Source organism: Falco punctatus (genome assembly GCF_963210335.1).
Source record: "Falco punctatus genome assembly, chromosome: 7".
Lineage (NCBI taxonomy): Eukaryota > Metazoa > Chordata > Aves > Falconiformes > Falconidae > Falco > Falco punctatus.
This window is the reverse complement of record NC_137587.1, coordinates 31,210,703-31,233,530: the sequence shown is the minus strand read 5'-3', so window position 1 is coordinate 31,233,530 and position 22,828 is coordinate 31,210,703. Positions and strand designations below refer to the sequence as shown.

The window sequence follows — 22,828 nt, the reverse complement described above, 5'->3', positions numbered from 1 at the left end:
ACCAAGAGGCACAAAGATACATGAAAAAGTCCCTGTGAACCAAGACACCTGAGGTTGGTGCTGCTTAGCATCCTGCAACACACATGCTCCCTGTGCCATGAAAGGCAGCAGGGCACTAACCAGTATCCATCTGGGAGCTGCAGCACGGATGTTCTCTGCAGGCTGCTACCTCCTCAGCTCCACTTTCAATCTGGGCCAGAGCCAAGTTCCCCAACTTGCATTTCTAGCTCCATCTGTGGTCTCTCACAGAGAGGTCTATTTGCAGCTGATGGAGTTAAATCTAGCTCTGACCCTGCCAGCGGTCTCAGTGACACTGGGACTGAGCTTGCTTGTTCAAGGTGGTATTGTCTTACTCCAGATACGACTTGCTTGCTTTATTTCCCCTTCTTTCCTGCAGGATCAGGAAACATTTATTTCATAAATGTCTATAAGAAGCTTAAAATAAGCCTTCTCTTCTGCCACAAACTCATCCTGTTATGTTTATAGTGAAGCAAGTACAACGTCAGCTCCTGGCTGGAATACAGCACTTGAATAGATGGTTATTAATTAAATACATGATTTAAAGCAACTGGAATTTTGCCCAAGCCTCCATAAAGAAATTACAGCCTATTTTAACACATTCATACATGTCTTTTCCCTCCATGTATATTCTGACAATCAGCAGACAGTGATGATGCTCTGCACCTTGCTGTAATAGTTTAGAACCACTGGCATGATGACTAGCAGCAGCTTACCAGGGAATACGAATTTTAGCCTCATTTTATAGCTGGGAAAGCTGAGGTACAGAAAGGTTAAATGAGATCTGTTCAAGATTGTAAGAAAAGATTGTTACCATTCTTCCACTCACTAGCATTTTGCTGTCTCTTGTCTATCCCATACTACTTCAGCAAGGTTTGATTTATGGTATAGTTGAATTAAGAGAGTTAATACATGCAGGCAGCATGAATCCACTTAAAAAGAATACGTTTTTCAGATCAGAAGAATTAGTTCAAATTTTTCAAGGGGAACAAACTCTTTAATGCAAATGTAGACATTGTGCTAGCCAGAAAAAACATAACCTCTAGTCCATCAGCCTTCATTAATAGCAACTTAATACAAATATCCTCTTCCTAAAGACAACAAAGTGAAGGTGTTATGTATAGCTTTATTTTCCTTCTCAGAAGTGAGATGTGATAATGAGCAGTGTGGTGGCATTGCTCTGACATAGTTTTAGAGCTTCTAGTATCGGTTCTACGCTGGCTGCTGAAGTTTGAGGCTATAGTGGCCTTTTCACAAGCTCAGCTACCCCACTGAAGATACACTGCTGCATGTCCATGCCTTTGTCTAGTGCGCAGCCATACAGGAATGCATCAGGGCAACTAATATCCAGCTGCTCAATCCTACAGGGGATGGCAAACTTCATTCTAAAAGTTAAGGACTAGAAATATTCCAATGGAATATGTGTCCTACCCATCCTCTTTTTCCAAAAGCAGACTGTGCGTTAGCCTTGTGGAACTATGCAATAGGAATTATTAAATCAGATGTTTTAGAGCCAGTCACCTAGCCAACTCCATCACTAGTACAAAACTGGTTTTGAACTATATACTCCAGCTCTGTGCAGTTCAAAGATACTCAAACAATGAAGCTTCATAACCTTAGGTAGTCCACAAGTTAAAAATGTTGCAGTAAGAAAATTGTTCCCCTGTTCATTCATCTTGAATCTCCTCAGAAAGCAGTCTCCCCATCTTTCAAAGTTCCAGCTTAAGCTTTGACCTTTTCCATGCCTGATCTTTCCCACTCATGGACTGATCAGGTTTTGCCTGTTTGTCTCACACAGTATTTCTTCATAAACCAATGCCTACTGCTCCTCTATTTTTGCTTTTCCATCAGTTCTCTTCCACAGAGTGGTAGCTCCCAGGTAGCACAAGGGTGGGTGCTCCAGGCTTACCACTGCCAGTATACACCACACATTGCAGATTTGCATCTTGTTTATCACTCCACAAGTGTCGCTTGTGGTTTTGATAGAGCAAAAAGCAGATTCTCATTCTACTGCTACCACGCAATATACCTTTGACATTTTGTCTGAGTAAAGGTATTTCTGAAAGATAAATAATTAGCAGGTTGTTTCTACATAAGATTACAGTTCCTCTGTATAAATCAGCTATGTGCCCGACTCTCTCTGTGGTATTTGGGCATGCCTTCCAAATGCAGGTGCAGTCAGAGAACTGGGAGCTTACAGCTCCCCACGAGTCCTGCCTCTTACTTTTTCTAGTGTGCAGATGAAAAAATGCCACAAAAAAATGCCAGCCAGTTTGTGAGGGGTGGATTGGATTTCCAGACTCTTCTTTTTCATTCTTTTAATGCTTGTTATTCGTACTAACTACTCCTAGTATCTTTAGCAGTCAGGTTACGTATTTTTAGATCATAGGTTACATTCTTGGAGGCATATGTTGCTGTTATTTAAGTTTGCGCAGAACTTGGAAAAGCTCACTGAGACACCACCATGGTATAATAATTGTCCCTTTGGGGAGGATTCACTTACTAATACCACTACCTACACTCTACATGTGAACGTCTGAACCAGTACTCCTAAACTCCTTTTATAGCCAATGATGGACTAATCAATATCGTCAGTGGAGTTTGTCATGAGTCATCTCACCCTAAAGCAGACACCTACATCTAGCCAGATGAATCAACTGAACTCCAGTGAGTAAGTCTCCATTGTCTATAATGAGAAGCCAGACATGTTACGCATCTGTGGCCACCTACTACTACATGTAGCTGTAATGAGTCCTACTTCACCATAGACTTATATCTTAGAGTTGTACTCAGCGGTCTGTTGGGAGAAAGGTGTATTGACAAAGACTGTGAAGTTGCCTTCCTGATTCTTTGTGATGAATCAGATCCACAAGTTGATTGCCTTCAACTTGAGGGATAAATGTTAGTTCAAGCCAGCTGAGGATCTGACCCATTCAGTTCATAGTCATGTATCAGGGACTTCAACCACAGTGAATTTTTCAGGCAGATTTTTTCATGTAGTATGAATTTCAATCAAACCAAAGAACTCCTTTCTTAAAATAGCTTGATATACCTTCGGTCAGTCAGTCAAGGCTGACTTCAAAGTTTCATGACTCTTGCAGCAGTGCAGAGGTGGGCACTAGCACAGACACAGATGTTCCTGAGTAAGCCTATCCCTAGTTTTAAAGAAAACTTCGTACCTGTTGGGACACCCTGGCCAAACCTGGACTGCTGTACATGGGTCTCAAAATGTTAAAAAACTTGTGTTCCCATACAGGTCTGAAAAAAAGGGGTGCTTGATTTGGTGGTATTTGCACTTTGCTTTGAGATGAAACCCTGTTCTCCGGTCAGCTCATCCTACGGTCAGCAAAGTGAATAAAGACCTGGCCTGAGCTGCCAAACTGCAAATTAAACCAGGCAACATAAGTAATTACCATGTGACAGGTAGACTGATTTTGGTCCTGCAGCAGAAGGAATTATTAGCTCTGTGTTCCACCTGCTCTGATCTTGGAAGAAGAGGGAACTTTCTAATTCAGCAGTGAGTAAAAGGAGCTAAAAGAATAACAGACTGCTGCACAGGAAGCCGAGCATGGCCTCTGCTCTTCCTGTGTTAAAAGCACTGCGCTGCCTCAGGGCTGGCTGAAAGCAGATGGGGCCCTGGGTTGCTGCTTTCCAGGGCAGAGAGCAGGAGGAGAATTCCTACTCGCTGAAATCTGGTCTGAGCAGCCCACAGCTGGGAATTCCCTGTCAGAAAAACTTTTGAGTTTGCAGAATGTTTGTCTTTGCCAGGTGGAAAGTCAAAGTGATCTGGGATCAGTTAATTTTGTTGAAGAGGTTTCACATTTTTCAGTTCTAAGTGGGTCTACAGGATGTTGCATTCAATCTCTCCAGGTCCACTGTCTTCCAGGAGTTAGATTGTAGCATTCACCTCCCCTTAACCTCCTTTTCTGGTCTGAATTCACTGGGGTACATTTCCTTAATTCCAGGCCAGTTTTCTTCTGACCAGCCCCTAATTTGCATTACTGATCATATATATAGGAGAGGGAACTGGATGCACAGGAATGAAGTCAGCTTTTGACCTACAACCTGCCTGCAGTAGTACTCAACATGAGAAAACAGCAGAGCTGGCCAAAATGCTTTGGTTAGCATAGCATACCACAACAAAATTTCTGATTTCATGAATGTCAATCTTTTAAGACATGTAGGGGTTTTTGAGTTATTTCCCTGAGTCTTGATTTCTATCACATAAAATGACACAACGGCATTTCCTGCAACCAAGAAATTCCAGCCCTGAGCTGAGGTGTGACAGACAGGTAAGACACCACCAGCATTGGAAGGAGATTGTGTCTTCTATGTGTTTTTTAAGGGGGCATGCAAGTCTTTGATCTATACCAAATTTACTCTAGAACTTAACACAATTGTTTTAACAAAGTTACCACAAATTCCCCTATATGTGTCCAAACCTTCTCATAATGCCTGTAGACAGTGAGCGGTACTATCTGCCTTCCGCTTAGGCTTAGTGCTGGGGTGGCTTCTTGCTCTGCTGTTAACATGTTTAGGTTGGTCATTGAACCTTGCTGCATACTGGTCAAGGGATGACCCTGAGATGAGGCTCAGAAGGGACAGAATTCCTGCATGACTACTCCAAGGCTGTTGTCAGTACAAAATAAAGCAGAACAGCTAAAAGCACCTTTGGAGATTCTGAGTTTATGAACAACCACAAGTTATTGCAAATTATTGTCTGGCTTCTCTCCAAATATATGCATGGCTGGTCATCAGCTCATCAGTATACAAAGAAAACTCTTAAACTGGCAAGGCAGATTCCTGAAGGAAGTGGCTTCCTGGTCTATCTTTAAAAATGCACCCTGTCTGCAGGCCAAGGGCCTAATGTGTGCATTTAGTGGTTGGCCTGAGGCCCAAGTTATATTTATACTCAGAGCACATACTTCCTCACATCGAAGAGGCATAGTAGCGGCTTTTGGAATTTACTGAAGCATCAGTACTAGCATTCTGTGTGTCCTTCTCAATTTAGGCAAAACTTTGTAAAAGCCAAACCAAGAGACTTTTCCCAAAGAGCCATTCCTAGAATTTACCTTAAGTTGCTACAGGCTGGGTCAGAGCTCTGAGGGTTTATGGAGAAGTGTGTGAAGACATGTGCAAAAAGAACATTACCCATAAACCAGCCACTTACAGATGTCTGTTTTCTGGAGTTACGGAGCTTAAAATTAACCAGGTAAAATTTTATAGCTGTTATTAGTGTAGAGAATTTCACAGTCGCTAACCAGCCCCCATTCTGAACACAACCTGCAGACAGCTGATACCAAACACACTGACCATCACTGTTACCTCCAATCTGAATGTTACCACATCAACTGTACCATAAACACTGTTCCCTTAATACATGGAGAAGGACCAGTGAGGGACACCATTTCAGTAGGAGTGCTGTACCTGGGTTTCCCTGAGCCATAGAGTCATAGATGAGTTTGCAGGACTTCAGCAAGATGGCAATCTTCTTTTCTGGGGAGTAGGCCTTGTGCATGGTTGTGAACTTGTGAAGGATCTTTTCCAGCACAACAGTTTCAGGCACACTGGTCGTGACACCTAAGTCAGTGGTAGTTGTGTTTTGTATCACAAGTTGGTTCTCTTTTAGCTGCTGTAAAGATCCGTCTTTGTTGTGGATTTCTTTTAAGTAAGAATCAATGGCTTCTTTTAGAGGTTTCAGGACACATTTGTACAAAGCCGTCTCAGCAATCACTTCTGCATAGAGAAGGGAGAATACAAAAGTCCATGAGAGATAATTAACATATTAGTAGAAGTGCAAGTAAAACTCCTAAGAAAGCATGTGGTTGGTTATTCATGCACTACTGCATAGCTGTGAGCAGGGAACAGAAATTACATCCCAGAAAGTAAATGTTTCATTACCAAGTCCGGAAGTCCTGAATAGGCTCGAGATGAACATCAATGTGCGGTATCTGCCGCTGGAGCTGTAGGAGAGGTCCTGCTACCAGCAGCCTGTCTTTGCCTGACTCCTGGCTGACCAGCATGGCACTGTCAGGCAGCAGGAAAGCTAACTCTGTGAAGAGATGAGGAACCTCACCTAACTGTGCTTCTTTTTACAGCCCTGCCCTTACAGATGTCCGTGTAGGATTCACCTCATGTCCCTTCCAACATATCTCTCAGACCTGTTTGAGATATTTGCTTTGGGATTAAATTAATTGCATCCTCAAAGTGCCCCTTTCTCTGCAGTGACTGAAGAGGGGCTGTAGCCACCAGCTCAGAGGCAGACACCAGCATCAGGTCTGAAGTTTCTCACCCTTACCACTCAGGTGACTCTAATTTACTGATACTCAAGTCATCTCTTACACCACCTGTGGATGAGGAAATAGTCTGTGTGGGTTGAGAGTTTGCTTAATATTTAGCAGGAGGCAAAAGGAACCATGAGAGACTGTGAGAAAGTCTGTTGTGTGACTCCAAGAAACCAGGGGCAGAGCTAGAGGGACTGCAAGGGATCCTTTTGTCACCCCTGCACTGAGGCAAAAAGGTCAACCGCAAAAGAGTTCATTTGCTTAATCAGTGAGGAGTGAAACAGAGGGCAGTAACATTTATGTATACAAAATGCAACTATTTTAAAGAATCCAGAGAATCAGTCAGCCTGAAGCAGGGCAAATTCAAATGGCAAATCTTACGTGGTGGGAATCCCTGGCCTCCACAGGAGAAGACAGTCCTCCCTAGGCTGACTGGATCATATCATCCTGTTAAGGAACTGCCAGTGAACAGGGCTAGATCTAACCAGGTCTGTCTGTGTGAAGGTGGGGGGATCCTTGCACAGATGCAACTCTACCAAGCAGAAGAACATTTCTTTCTGCCTCCTCTCCACCTTCCCTAATCCAGACTCAAGACAGACTTCTCTGTGCTGACACCCCCCTCTGCCTTGAAGAAAGGGGTTATTGGGACAAAAATTGCAGGTGTTATATGAAGTGCATGAGAAGTGAAACTGTAGCTCCCCCCTCCTAGATATGGCAAGGGGCTGGCAGCAGGTCTGTTCTGCTGCAGAGACTGCAGGATCAGGTGAAGCCTTTGCTGAGGAGAAAGAAGTCATCAGGGCCTGCTGAGACTGACAGCTGAGTGCCTCTGGGTCCTGGCTCACCACTTAGCTGGGTCCCACCTAATACTGGAACTGCATGATCCACCGGAACCCCTGGTCACTTCTGTGGTTGGCCATGTTCTGTGTTGGGGGTCTTCCAGCTCCCAGCTTGCTTTAAGGCAACTTAGAGATCTCATAAATAGCACTGCATGGGTTTTTGGTCCTCAAGAAACAGTTTTAAGTCAAGACTGTGTGAGTGCACGCATGCATACTTTTTCTGGCTGTATGGTTTTGAGTGGGATAAAAAATCCTACAGGCCAGTGCATTTCTTAGCAAGGAGGGAAGTAGCGCGTTACTCCCTCACAGAATATTGAAGGAGAAGCAACAAAACACTTCTAAACAGCCAGAAGTATTATTTTCCTTCTCCTCAAAAGCAAACTACGTCTGTGCTAAAGAGAAGTGAACTCTGCATTTTGGAGCCAGCAGTGGTCTTGTAGCAGGCAGCTCTTCCACACCTCTGAGCTCTGAGGAGCACAGAATAGGATCGAGTGACTCCTCCAACGTGCCAGTCAAAATCATTGTAGTCTTGTCACTCCTTGTGAGATAGTGACTGACCCCTGATGTGGCTGCTACATGCAGGGAGTTCTCCATCCTCACTGCAGAGCGTGGGGCAGTGGATGTGGAAGGCCATGGGGAGCACAGCTGTGCAGGGGGAGTTGGTCTTTTGTGTTTGAACACAGCTCTGCGTGTATGTGCCTATGCGTACACACACATATATACACACAGACTCAGATTTGTATGTGTGTATATGTATATGCATATGCATACATACATACATATATGTCTCTTTTACACACACATACATCTTTTCTGCTTAAACTCTTCCCTTTAAAACATTCATAATGCGATTTTCCCCCTCATTGGTCTCCCAGTTTTTAGAGCTGCTCCTCCAATTGCTGGCAACCACAAAGTAGACTCCAGTTTGCACCCCTCAGCTTTTAGGAGATGGTTTATAATTCTGTAATGCAGAACCTATGTCTCTATAATCCCGTCTTCCTCCTCACCTTCCCAAATCCTGCCTGAGGATGAGTAAAGCACAGTCACCTACCTAACTGTTCCTCGGTATAGGAGGTTGGGTCTATCAGAGATTTCAGCTCGGTGCTCTGCACTAAGTAACTCTTCAGCTGCGTCATCATCATCCGGATTTCTTGCAGCATCTCTGTGCTGGAGCTCTGCTTTGCCATCATCTCTAAACTGTACACTCGGTAGTCCCGCACCAGGTTGCCAAAGTATGAATCCTTGTCCTGTGCCAACTCTACTATCTTCTTCTGCAGCTTCCTGTCACTAGACAAAAAGACTGTGAAGACATTGGACAAGCTGGCAAAGGACAGCCTGTTCTTGGCCTTGTCCAAGATCACAGACCGTGTCTTTTTACCAGATGAACCACTCAGCATCTCCAGGTCATCCTCTGTGCTGCTGGTGGAGTAGGAGTCTGGCTCAGACGCTGATGCCTGAGCTACAGTGCTGCCTCCCGGGCCTTCCAGGGACGAGTGTGAACCTTTCAGTTCAGCTGAGCTGACAGATTTGCGGCCATGTCCTGATTCAGTCTTGGTGTTTGTGCAAGTGGCACCACCTGCCACTGTAGCTGAGCTGCTCTTGCACAAAGCCTGCGCTGTGGCAGTCTCTGCCACTGTTCTTTGCTTTGACTGGCAGGAGCTTGGGATCTTTGGTACCTGGGAAAGCCTCTTTCTTCTTGGTGGTGGGATAGGAGGTGACTTTCCTTGCTGAATAGCATTGCTTTGTATCCCAGGCATGTCCCCCTTCTTCTTTGCAGGTTCAGGCTTTGTTTCCTGAAATTGTGATACAGTCCTTTCGGGAACCTCCCCAGGCATTTCTACAGCCTTTTTGCACAGCGACCTTTTATCTTTGCTCTCTGTACTTGTGTCTTGTTTTTCTTCCGTCTGTTCCACTCGCAGCGTTTCACAACTTCCAGGCTTACCCACACAGCCCTCCTCTGAGGTCCTCTCACACAGCCGCCTCCGTGGGGGGACAGAGGGCTGGGAGCCCTTCTTGGGACTCACTGCCGAGGGCTCATTGACTGAGCAGCTCTGCTTCCCTTCTTCTTCTTTATTGTCACTGCCCACAATTTTCATTTCCTTAATGCTCTTTCCTAGTGGCTGAAGAAGCAGCTCGTTTTCTTCACAGGCAGTCATGGGGTCCTGCAGGAACTTCAGAGATTTCTGAATGAGAGCTTGAGAAGGTGGAGGTGGAGGGGGGCGGCGGGGAGACCTCCTTTCAGCGAGTGTGGTGGCAGGGGGAAGATTGGCACTCACAGGATGGCTTTTAGGAGGAGGTACATCCGGGGGAAAAGAATTACTGCACTCTTCTATAAAAATAGGATTCACGAACCACAGCCTGTCATTTCCTATTGACAGCTCAATTTCACATGAGCAGTGGTTTGTGCTGCTTGCAAAACACTGGGTAGATCTTAGGCTGTCTGCCTGGGCAGTGCTGAAAGCAGACTCTATTGCAGGGTGGGATAATGCCTCTCCTCTTCTTCTGTGGTTTAAGGAGGAATCCCAGAAATCTGTCAAAAAAAAAAAAAAAGAATGAAAGAAAAGAAGAATGAAAAAACTCTGAGACAATTTTAGCTGCTACTGGTATGTAGAAGTCCTACTTTTTGTTAAAAGAAATGGTGCACAAGCTTTCACACCTCTGCACAAAACAGTGTGAAGAAAGGGTTGCTTGTTTTATGTGTGTGACATGCTTCAAACTAGGGGAAAAGCTCAGAACGGTGTCTTCAACTTGCTTCGCCAGGGCCCCATTCTCCTGTCGGCTGCACTAGCATTGGCCCCAGCCCATCACATGGAAGGGGGTGCAGGGCTGAGCTGGCCAGAGCCCTGGGCAGCATCTGCCTGCGACTCTTCCTAAAAACAAGCACCCCAGGAAAGCTCAAAGGAACTTCCAAAACAGAGCAAAGAAACTCTTCAACTAAAGCCAACATAGAACTCAGTGACGAAACGCATTCAGATAAAATCTCTGCCTTGCCCACTGCATCCCCAAAGACAGGCCACCTCTTCCCGTTTTGCCCCCTGGTGCAGCCGTGACTTTTTATGGCTTCCTGCTTGCAGCCAGCAACACGCTGTTGCTGGAAAAGCTGTCTTCTTTCCACTGCTGCCATGACCTGCTCTCTGCAGGGCCCTGCCTTTCCCCCTTGGTGCCCTGAGTCCACTGCTGGCCTTCCCTCCCTCTGACAGCGATCTGGTTCCCTGGGCCACAGCCAGCTGTCCCAGGGACAGGGACTGTTCCCTTTCCTCCGGTGGGTGCAGGGCAGGAGAGCCAGGCTGACTCCTTGCTGCCCCTCTGCTCCCTCTAACCAAGCATTTCTATAACATAGGCACAGAGTAAGCCATGCACAGGTGAACTAAAAGGCTGTCCATTCCCATCGGGATAAAACTGCTAATTTAGCCTCTCTCTAAAAACTGTGATAGCCTAGGCTAGTGTCCATGGCTAATTTGGCTTTATAAGCATATCAGCATGTTTTCTTAGGGAGGTCTGAGGTTAGAACAGCTTTATTCTCTGATTTCCTACCATGAGAGGGAGGAGAACAAAGAAGCTTAAAATAAAGTGTTGCCAGGAACAGCAGAACACTTGACAACAGAATTCAGGAGTAGATGCACAGATGCAACTGCACTATATAATAGCATCACACTGCCAACTCCCTCACATTTGAGACTGTCTGGGGTATGATTTCCCTTAAATGCTCCAACTCTTGCTGGGTATCAGCAAATACAGGGCAGTGGCAGTTGCTTAAGTCAGAATATAATGCTGTAGAGTCTCATGGGCTGAGGAAATGGTGAGTAAACCACTCTACAAAAGGGAAGTTGGTTATTTTTCTCAGCAGCGGTCAGAATAAAACACTGTGATGGACAGGCAATGCTCCCCTCAGACTGCGAAGGACCATATGAGGTGGTCCTACCAAGGGTTACACAGCTACTTCGGAGAGGGCATTTCCCAGCCCAGCCACACTGTGTCATACAGAAGGAAATGCAGCTTGATCATCTCCTATTGCTGTCCTGGATCCCCCCTTAGTTTACACTCTAGGAGGGATAATTAAGCAGTTCTGTGAGGCTTCAGCACATCTGTGGTGGTATGTGCTCTTTGTGCAGTGCAATCACGCTAATTCTGCCAAAATGCCTTCTGTACCAGTGAGGTCAGGACTACAGGGCCTGCAGTACATCCTTTTTGACAATAATACATAACAGCCAGATCCCTCGTGGAACAATCCAGCTTGCAGGTAGACATCTTACTTCTACACCCTCAAAAACATGTAACTTTGAAATAAATAAAAAGCAATATACAAGAATTTCAAACAATGCTACCTTTCCTTTGGGAGTGCCACTTTGGGCAGCACTTATTGCTCGTGTACCCATTTGTACCCACAACATTTTGTTCAAGGAAGCAAGTAAACATTAATACATTAATTAAGCCTGTTTGACTTTACTGAGACAGCATGGCACTCCAAGAAGCTGGCATAACTTCCCAGGAAATCTTTACACAAAAGCAGGATTTCTTGTGTTGTCAGAAACTTTCCTGGCATGTAATGTCCTGTGACAAGCAAACCTCCAAGCATCACCACTTTTATGACCACTAGTGTACAGGAGAGGAAGAAGACTACAACCAATATTGCTTTGCTGCTTGTGCTTTAGTTAATCCTTCCTTTCAGAAATTGCTGGAGACTGTTGCCTGAGTCAGGATTTCCTCTGCTGGCTCAAATTAAGCCGAAGGTTGGAGAATCATGATATTCTTCATACATTTTAATCCAAATTTTTACACTTCTTATAATAAAATTAATAATAAGTTTGCAACTTGCCATCTCAAGTTGCAAAGTACCTTTCTTTAAGCAGTAAGTGCTGGCTGGATGCTCATACTCAAGGATGCTTTTACAAATTGGAACATATTCAAAATAGGGGATGCTAAATGTGTTAGAGGCAAATCCGATGGTCAAATTCAACAAGCTTCCTGAACTGAAACCCATGGGGTTTGCCCATGCCTTCTGGGAGGTACAATGCAGAAGATCCAAAAATAGATCCGTAAAGCCCCAGGGTGCTCTAGTGAGTATCTTTAAGTGAGCTAACTCTTCAGCTTTTACCATTGTTTTGCTGCTTTCAACAGCTGATGGAAAACTGAAAAGCAAAGTAGTATGAGAGTGGCTAACTGTAATTACTCAAGTGGAGAGTGTTAAATGGGAAGGAATAGGGATAATTCCTTTAGTTAACAGAACTGAATTTCCCAGCTCTGTAGCATTACACATCTGATCTAAAATTTGCTCATTTGGTGCTGTCACTAAAAATAACATTCCTTTTTGCATCTTATTAGCGTGAGGCGAGAGAACATGCTGGGACACTACATATTTCTCTACCAACTAGAAATCCTGCAAGAGAAAGCAGAAATATCAAAATTAAAATTTATCACATTTCCATCAGCATTACCCACACACATCATAAGGGGAAATTGCAAAAGTGTTTTCCTCTTTTCATATACCTCAGATGTCAACTACTTCCAATGTGTAGGCTACTCTTGAAAGGCTGTGCCATGCTTCCAGTGTTGAAAGCCCCAGCTTATACAGTGGGACTGTAGATCCCATGCCCTGCACAGAAGTCCAAGTGGAGATTTATGTCCAAAGGGGCAAGAGACCTTTTTTCAGTGTGCTCGTATAAACATGAAGATCATAAGCATCTTCTCTCTTGCATTCAGGCCTCCTCAGTTATTCTGAAGACAACAGTTCATCTATCCTCTAGTTGCACTGTGTCTGTGTGAGGCACCATGGTTCTCACAAGTCTGAGCAAAACTCCGGCTGCTTTAAGGGACTTACCTATCCCCAGACTAGAGATAATTTCAAGATCTTGAAAGCTACTGGCTTCTAATACTGCTTGTGGTAGCTTCAGGGTGAAGGGCAGCAAATCCCTGTAAAAAAGAAACACAGTGAAAAATCAACAAAAGAACAAACCCCAAAATTGTTAAGAATTCCTAATTTTATTGTTGGTTTTCATGATTGAAATGGCATGCAATTTCACCCCTGTTCTGCCAAGTCCTGGATGTTGTCAAAGGGAGATCTCGTGGCCAGTAAGGCATCATGTACATTGTGCCAGCCTGAGTTGCTCTGATTTCACAAGAGATCACCAGCTCCTGTGGCGATGCTTTGTGCCATGCCACTAGCTTAAACATTGCATTTTGCTTCCTCCTCTGGAAACAGCAGGAACGCCTCTCACCTCAGGGAAGGCCACAAGGTTTGAAATACCTTCCCATGAAAATTGAAGTGTTGCAAATGGTAATTATTGCAATTAGAAAAGCCATTCTTTTTGGTGTGGAGGGTATTTACAGTCCTTTTTCTTTCTGTTTACCCCTCTTTCCCTATCTTGCTTTCCCTTTTAAAAATCAGTGTAAGTGTAAGGCATGGGGACAGAGCAAGACACAGTGGGGTTAGGGAAGAAGGACTCCTCCTGGGGAAGGGTAACCTCTGGATGAAGAGACAGAAAAAGATGAAGTGCTACATGGCACTGAGAAAACATATGCCTCTACTCTCTGCTCTGAGACTTCAGACTGATTGGTTTCTGGAGAGATGTTGTATTTTCACTGAAAAAAAGACACAGTCTCTCAAAGGACGTTAGTTAGGTTTCACTGAAACACACCCTAAATTGCAAATAATTTCATGGAACTCCTGGGTTGCCAGTGAACTGTTCAGGTTTGCCTCTTGCCCAGTGACAATTTGCTAAACCTGCTCCTACCTCAATTCCCGTTCTAACAAGGACTAGAAAAAACATTAACAGTCCCTAAAAGGTAGGAAGGAATGGTGCAGGATCATTTTACACATTAGAAAATCTAACAAAAAGTCCTGCAAACTGCAAGAAATTATTTTAGAAAATGCAGGCCTTGTGAGCAGGTGTTCTTTGCTACACAAATGCACACCCCAAAAATGCATATGACTGCAGACCTGGGGAGGACTGATCTGTTGACAGATGAAAGCAGGGGGACTATTTTTGCCCTTATTAACAGAAACATATCTTATTGATGCACTCTGTACTGCAAGGGTTCTCCCTGCACCACTGAGCACTCTGTTATCATATTGTTTGACATACACTGATGTGATCCCAGGATTATTATTTTTTTTCATGGCAGATATCAGGTTTAAAAGAGGAAGAGGATCGATTGACACTCTGCTTGCTTTGTTTGTTGTTGTTATATGTATGAACAATTCCCTTCTTTTTTTTTTTTTAATTATTATTATTTTTCAGTTTTGGTAGAAAAATAAATCTAAAAATCAGGAAACATTAAGACATTACTCTAATAGAAAAAAATATCTGGTTTTATTCATGGGGTGGCAGTTTGCAGATAAACCATCAAGTCGCCTGTTACTTACAGATGTTATTTTTGTGATCTAGGGTAAATCAACCAGGAAAGACTTTTGAGAAAAGCCCGTCAGCCATGATAAGCTGTTTCCAGCTGTTTATAGATTACTATTTACTACAGCCCTGAGAACAGGCCTCTCCACTCACCATCACGGATAGCTCCTGCCAGAAAATGGTATGTCAGTGCATAAGCAGCTTTTTTATTACCTGCTTCTATCAGAAAATTATTCCCTATTTACCTTGTCTGTTGACAGTGACCTGAGAAATCATATGAACCATGTGAATGTGTATTTGACACTGAGAAGTAACATCTGTAACAGGAAATAACAGAAAAGCTTTTCCTTGTTTCTGAGACTCTTAAGCCATGACCTTTTCTGCAGGAAAGCAGAGGTGAGCATATTTTCTCTCCCACCAGCCATTTGACTAGAAATGCTCAATTTTTGTTTGTATATGGGCTCTTACTCGCTTTGGTAAGGCAGAAATCTTTATATGGGCCCAGGGTTTAATTTCTGCTCATTCTACAGGGTCTATACACATCTAGATGGCTAAATGTCTTTTCATTGATGAAGGTGAGACAGAGTGTGGTCCCTTGTGTGGAGGCAGGTGTCCTGGCCCAGCAGCATTGGAAGTCAGCTGGCTGCAGAAGCAGCCCTCAAAATAGAGTGAATGTTACCAGCTGGGTAAGCTGCAGCACACTGTGTCATACCATAGATAGACTGTTCCCACTCTGTGACCTAACCAAGTCACTAACATGAATGCCTTGTAAACATATCCTGAATCTGCTTTCCTCTCTTAAATGGAAATACCTACTTTAAGAGTCATCTAAGTTTCTATAGAGGAGGTCAAAAGTTTCAATCCAACCCCAAACTAGGCCTGTTGCAACAGGAATGTTGTGGAGATATTGCTGCAGTGTGCTTGGCACAAACACACAGATTAGAGGACACTGCAGACACATAGTTATGCAGAGGGACTCATCAGCTGCTGATCAAACCTTGCCCTAATGAAAATGACCTTACAGGTCTTTCCCATCTCTGTGCCCACTACGTTTGGTATTTCTGTACTGAGCAAACAAACAAGGTCTCTTCATTATTGCTTTTTTTTATTTTTTAATTTTGGCTAAAGAACATAAATTGTTCCAAGACTACTCTCCTTGACAGGTTCCCGATAAGTGACTAAGTGCTCTGAGTCACCCACAGGCAACAGTCCGCTAGCGGGTTTGCTAAGTCCCTGCCAGGTGTGTGTGTATGCTTAAAGCTGCTTTAAATAAGAGATGGTTAATCCAGGACCCTTTTCCCTGCTCTCCTAGCCCTAGTCCAGTGCCTCAGTCCTTTGTGGGTGCAGCCCTACAGACCTTCCTCAGACAAAGCTTCCAGCTTCAGGGACCGCTGTGGTTATGGTGTGCCTGACTAGAAACTGGGTGGCCTAGCCTCATCAGAGATACTACTATCTGAAATAGCTCCTGCTCTGACAGGTTAGAGGAAACTGGAGGCAACAGCAGGGGATGTGCTGTGATTGGATATTGGGGAAAGGCAGTCCAGAGGGGAGAGTAAAGCGACCCCTCCATGGAAGCAATGAATCCAACTCACCTACTGACACAGTAGAAGGCAACCAGTTTGAAGACATCCTCAAATACAAGGACAGATCCTTCCAGATACAGGACTGATGAAAAACAAAAAAGACAGTCAGCAACAGTTTTCTTTGATCTGTATGGTGAAAAAAGCTGGTGGGTTTGGCTCACACATCTTGCATTCGCTGCTTGTCCAGTATTTGCATGGACTAATATGAAGAAGCATAAAGAACTGGCTTCAGATGGCCAAACACAATGAGATTCTTCAGGGAAACACTAGAGAAGAAATGTCTCAGCCTGGCTTTTGGAATGACTAGCTCAAGATATTAGAGTATTGTGACAGTAATAGCAACAATGGGAAGAAAAAACCCTGGGTCACCTCCAAAGGGTTTATTACAAGTCCATCTGTCTCTAAGGATGTGCATATCCACAATACATACGGGGCTGACCTTGTGACTCTCCATGCTGGAATCTGGTTTGGTCTGGATGGACAATGTGCTTTGAAGAAAAAAAAATAAATAGAAATTACTGGTTCATTGCTACATGTGTGGGCTCTGACCTGGGTCACGCAGGCAGTATGAGCACAGCCGATTTGTATCTCCCCTGTCTTCACCCTCCCATTGTGTTTTACAGCAACAGCACTTTCCTTTAAGTGGCAAAATGCAATCTACACTACATTACAGCTCTTCAAGATGACTCCACGCTATGGCATTGTGTAGCCCAAATCTCACACATTATAGAGCTTTTGGCTGCTAAGCTAGAAAAAATTCACCAGATGGTGGAGAAAATTTTGCATTGACCAATAACTCAAGAGAGAGAGAAAGAGATGGATCTGCAGAAGTGTCCATCTTTGCTTCAGCTTTACAGTCTCATGAATTGTCTGTGCCCGTATATACACAACACACCATCACAAACAGAAATTGACAAGTTTAAGGAAATCTGCTGTGGATTCTCAAAAATGCGCACTTACTGGTGCTAGAGAACTGGAGCCCCAGAACTGCACCATTCCTGCCACAGGAGCACACTGGGAGTCCTTGGGGAGCAGCACCAGCTCACACCCACACAGCAGTGCCTGTAACTGCTCTGCATCTTCCTTCACTCTGTTTTCTAGACCACAGTTCAGAGCTGTGGACATGAAGCTCAGCTATCATGATTCAGCTTCCTCAGTCTGCCATGATTCACAGCCCTGTGAAACATGTCCAGCTCCTTGCCCGGCCTGCCTGCTTGTTTGTTCCCATAAAGCAGGGCCTCCAGTACCTGTGGGAAGGAGACATCCGCCTGGCTCTCCTCTCCCTTGGCTCTCTGCACTGGCTCTTGTTGTCCAGCCAGCAGAGAATCCCACTGGAAGGAAAGGCTCGAGCTTGTCTCTTGTTCAGCTTCACAGTTCATTCCCCAAACAAGGTATTTCCTCCTTTTACTTCTCCCTTTGTCCTACCCTAGGCCTGGCAGGTCGCTATTTTGGGCTGAATATACCGATGTGGGTATTTTTTAAAGAGGCAAAGGCTGTGTAATTCTCAGAAGTCGTTCCTAACATCAATTGGTGTTGGATCAGCATGAACAGATCAACCTTAGTGTGTGCACTGATACCAGACTGCAACGTGGAATTTAACATGTACTTCAAGCAAAAAAATCTCTTCCCTTACTTTTCTCTCACAACTGGAAAAATAAATGTTTGGCAAGTTTTTTCTTCCTCCATAATAAGAATCATGTTTCAGTCAGGAATTTTCATTAAACATCTACCATGAACAATTTCTATAGTTTGAAATCCATCTGCTTCGAAGCTCTGACACAGGAAACAAAAATAAAGACAAAATCCAGTGCTGTTCCAGAGAATGAACCAAAACCCAAGAGTCTGAACTCACTCGAATCTCCAGCAATTAAATAAAGCCCTTTGTGCGGACGACGGTTTTAAGGGCTTTTTTTCTGTTAAGAACCACATGTTCACTTTGGCATCCTGAGCTGCAGGTGAAGGTTAGAGAGCAGCTGCACCTGTACATGTTTACATACATGAGCAGATCACTTGGATTGGGACTAATGATTGTTTCTGTGCCAGGAAGCTCTGCCATTTGGGAGCTTGAATTTTGGATGAATTGGGAATGAACAAAAGAATATTAGTCTAAGCTCCTCAGTGTCAGGAGTATCCACACAGAAGCACCTTGTCACTGTACAGCTACATCTCCTCCCATATATAGTTAAATAGCATAAAACACTACAAATCCCCAGAAACTATATAGGTAAAGCAGTTTAGGTGCTGGAGCTTAAGGACAGGAGTTTTCAGTAGGGTGTATATAGAAACTGCAATGTTCTCAGTCTGCTCTGAGAGGTCATAGAAGGTAACAAAATCAAGTGTATTTGTCAGCAGGCTGGAATTCATCACACAGAGACCCACAGCTCTGCTGGGACATTTTGGGTGGCCTGCAAACAAGTAATAGAAAAACACTGCTTTAGATGGATCATTACTTAAAGTACTAGCACCACCAAGGCCAATACTCTGCCCAAAATTTATTCTGAACAATGAGAGTGTCAAGCAGCCTATGCAGGACTACCATGGCCACTTGGACCCGCTCCCAGCACAGCACCCATAGGGAAAGCCTTACAATCTGCTGTGGGAAAGGTTTTCCTTGGGAGAAACCATAACACTTTTTCCTTGACCTATTTTTATCTAGACACCTGCTAACTGCCAGCAGGCATCGCCGGTAAGTAGAGCTTCCTGACCGCTTTGCTGTTTGGTGGCAGATGATGGGTTTGGTATGGGAGCATCTCTTGTGGGAATGGTTGTCATTCACTTGTGGAAACCATTAGCTGGGTCCTGCTGCACGTTTCTGATTCTTGGAAAGATGCAGAAAATAGCAAGTTTGTACAGCTAAAAGGACTCTGCTGACTGTTGGGGACAACATATACCTCCCCCAGTGCCACTACTGCCCTCAAGGCACCCTGCTCTGAGAAGACAGTCTGGAAGAGGTGCTTTTTTCTGGCTGTGGATGTGTTGTGGGTAGCTGGGGACATTTCACTGACATAAGCACTGCTACTCAGGGAGGGATCATGATGTTGCCATTTATAGGAACTCATGACTCTGGCAAAATCTAAAAGCAGACACTTTTCTGCCAGACTGCTGTAATCCTGCTGAAAAATGCAGAGACAAAATTCACCTTTCTTGAGCCCATAAAACTACACTCAGAGTACCTGAAGAGCAAGGAAATCTCTGTGTCTCACCAGAACAGTGGCAGGATGTCAAGAATATGATCAAAAGCAACAGAAAAAATAGGCTGGGTTCTGTGGGCCAAACATACTGCCACGGCATATTGTTTTTTACCTGATATTTAGAGTCCCACAGAAAAAAAGTCACCTTCAGGAAATAAAAGGGGAAGTGATTAGATCAACGGGCAATTCTGAGCAGTCTGAAACAAAGATATCAGAATTAACAGAATTTTTTTTATGGGTGATGGAAGCATTACTAATATGAATTAGTAGTTCACTGTTGACCATACTCTGTTTTGTCTCCTTGTGCAACTCAGTAAGTGAACAGGACACGGCCAGGTTATGAACTGCAATAAATACTTATGATTGTCTCATCTTTACTATACCAACATGATCTGAAGAGTGTCATCTTTAGGCACTAATGGGAACTGGCTTCATGTTTCCTTTACTTTTTAGATGTCCCTATCATTTCTCCATGCAGATGCTGATGCTTTTGAGTCACACTGTCCGTGAACATTCTGCTTTCCTTTCCTCTTGATTTTTCCCCACAGAACTGTGTTTGCTAGTCCTGTTGTTCTGGTCACGTGGACAAACCACCCTGATTCCCATCTTCTTACTGCTTACATAGGCTCATGGGACCCAATTACATCAGCTTGTTCTTCTCTACTAGTGCTCTTAGTCCTATTCACTGTTTTTGATATCTGTATAATCCTGCAGAGACATCTGAATTCAAAGATATGAATTCCTTATTCTGCAGCAGTTTTGTTGATAGTTGTAAGAACTCAGAAGTACTGCTTGGACAGGCTCTTATCTTTCCAGATTCTGGGAACTGTGACATTTGTCATCATGGGAGTGATTCCACTTGTCTATCTCTATTTTAAGATTTAAGATTGTAACTCCACAGCCTCCTAACTAGACTTCTCACTGGTGTATCCCTCCTTTGATATAAATCTCTGGCTTGATAAGACAGTTGCCATGACCTTGCTTGCACTGGCCTTTGCAGTAAGCAGCGGCTTTGCTGCTGTTCTGCTGCCCTCAGCCCTTTACTCACTATGAAGATGGGATGCCTCCAAGACAGAGGTTACTGACTTTCTGCTTCCAGATGCTGCTGTTCCTTAGCTGTTGCATGGATCAGGTTAGCATATTCCTGTCCCTGGGTATTGTAATAGAGGACTGCAGTGACTACTGTAGCCCCAGGCTGTTGCATTTGTCGTGACACACTACATTCATCGTACCTGACACACTTTACAGAGATACATGAGAGCATGGCGTAATACCTTTTAGGTTATTGCTTCAGTTCCTGAGTGCATGCAAATCTCCTTCAGGCCCTTATTCATGCACTAGGCTGGTGGTGGTATTAAGAAAAAGACCTTCAGCTAGTTGGAGAGAAATTTTGAGTACATTGGAGGAAGTCCTTAAGGTATTTATGGTGTCCTTCTGCAACAGCTCTGTTTTTGAAAGTTCCTAGTATCTGTCCCTAACATTGTTTCTTGTATTATTTTTTTTATGATCTTCTGAATGGTACTGTATGGCTTTCAAGTGTTGTGTTCTTGTAAACACTGTCACTGTTTTACCTGTTTTCTCAAGGCTTTTTCATTTCTTCTGTAATCTGATGCCTCTGCTTTTTTTAACTGAAGTCTAAGCTGTAGTTTCCTTCTACATTTGCACAGCTCTAGACTGTCTTGGGCAACCCTGGTCCATTTTCTCTTTCTTGTCTTTCTTAGTGATTCTTTCATGAAACTCAGTTGTTTCTGTTTTTTCCCCTCATCAAGGAAGGGCAGAAACTTCCCTGGTTTGGACTTCTGCCAGAGTCTTCTGTCGTGTATGCAGCTCATGCTTTCTCATAGGATTTCAATTTTATGGTTTCCTACAGAGTTTAATATTTCTGGCCATGATGACAAAACCCACTGCTGGCGGCAGTTCCTGGGAAATTGAAGCTAATGAATTATGAAAGTGATAAAGTGTTAATGAGATTGGTTCAAGAGTGTAAGAGAAATCTATTTTTAAACTCTGTTTTTCACAAAATATAATTATAATGTGCAAAATGAAATTAACACCATTAAAGAAGATGCAAAACACAGGCTTTTGCACTCTTCTCAGGCTAGGGTTGACTGCAGAGGATGCTCAGTAGAGCTGACTGTTTGCCTGAGCACCATGTGCATATCCTGATGCTAAAAAAACCGAACATCTTCACATCTAACAGCCACAGGGGTCTTGGGCACTCCACTGTGTTTTGGCTCATCCACATTCATCCAAGCAGATGGGCAGCATCTTGGTGTCCACTTAAATTGTGTGCCTTTAGTCCAGCATAAAATCCTGCTGCCGCCTGGTCTTGTTGCCTCTGCTGCAGGATGCTTGAGCCGGAATGTGTTACAGTCATCTCGCTGTTCTGTTTCTTCCTTATTGCAATTCATGTTTCAGCAGGGGTTGAGAGGGTGGCTCTCAAGGGTGCTTTCAAGCACAGCTAACCCAGCTAAAAGAAAAGTGCCACAGCTCCTCAGTGCTATCCTTACAGGTATCCATGTGAACAGTCCTGGCAGGCCCAAGAGCACTGCCAGCTATTTCAGGGGTTAAGAGCAGAGCTCAGTTTGGTGAATGGCTGTTTGGTTTCAAAGCAGTTGCCTGCCTTGTCAGATTCTCACTCTGCATCTCCTTTTTCAGTGCTCAAATAACCACCTGTCTGTGGAAATTCCATACTTGGTTTCCACTGTTTCTCAGTCAGAGGCTGGGGAGATCCAGGACTTCTTCCCAGGACCAGATGGCAATGTGAAGTTTAGCTGGAGCTTTAGATGTAGCCACACAGGGTCTGTCTTCTTGCTCTCACACAGCAGGGATGAGGGGGAAAACATGGCCTTTCTCAAATGTTGAGAACTCCCATGTTGAGAGGGCTCCCAAGTACACCAAGGGGAGCAGGATGACACATTTGACTGGCACGGTCCCTGCTGTAAGCAGCTGAACACTGGGGGATCATTGCTGGAGAAGTCACATTTTCCCAGGTAATTCAGCATCCACCTGTACATTACAATGGCATTACATGCCCAGCATGGTGATTCAAACTGTCAGGGCTCAGGGCTATGGCTGACAAGACAAACTGAATATAGGTACTTGCAAGTTGCTCTCAGAAGGCAAATTTATCTGGTAAAACTTTGTGAAGTAAATGAAGTTTTCAGATATTAGAGTCTCCCCTGTGCCTCATGTAACAGGAAAACAATGCTGTGATTTGAAATTCTGGAGGTTTAGATCTTAGCAACAATTTCCAGGTTGCACAGATAACCCTGAGAATCAATCCTTATGTGAAATATATATGCTATCAAACCATTTTTTCCATTTAATTTGGAGAAAAGTTTATTTCTCTGGCTCTGAGATGAAGTTGAGGTTAATCATACAGAAAAAAGTATGATTTCTGAGCATTTTAAGGGAAGCCATCCAGTACCCACATGCATGAGAGACTTCAGCATCAGAGACTTCCAGAACAACTTTACGAAAGTGAGTTATGAAAGGGGCTAACCCTCTGGCAGAGGTCAATAGGGTGGACAATAAAAGGAAAAAATGATATTTCTGCTTCCAAGAGCT

The 22,828-nt window shown here is 43.9% G+C and overlaps 1 protein-coding gene across 4 annotated transcripts in view; it reads right to left on the bottom strand.

The window, feature by feature from the left end:
- Positions 1–22,828, bottom strand: part of RIN3 (Ras and Rab interactor 3) — a 73,571-nt gene that overhangs the window by 10,141 nt on the left and 40,602 nt on the right. For all 4 annotated transcript variants that reach the window (XM_080396692.1, XM_080396694.1, XM_080396695.1 and 1 more), the window contains exons 4-7: positions 16,077–16,149; positions 12,957–13,048; positions 8,190–9,668; positions 5,446–5,754 (exon numbers count right to left, since the gene is read on the bottom strand). In XM_080396692.1, coding sequence (XP_080252818.1) covers positions 5,446–5,754; positions 8,190–9,668; positions 12,957–13,048; positions 16,077–16,149 — 1,953 coding nt within the window. The remainder of the gene's footprint in view (positions 1–5,445; positions 5,755–8,189; positions 9,669–12,956; positions 13,049–16,076; positions 16,150–22,828) is intronic.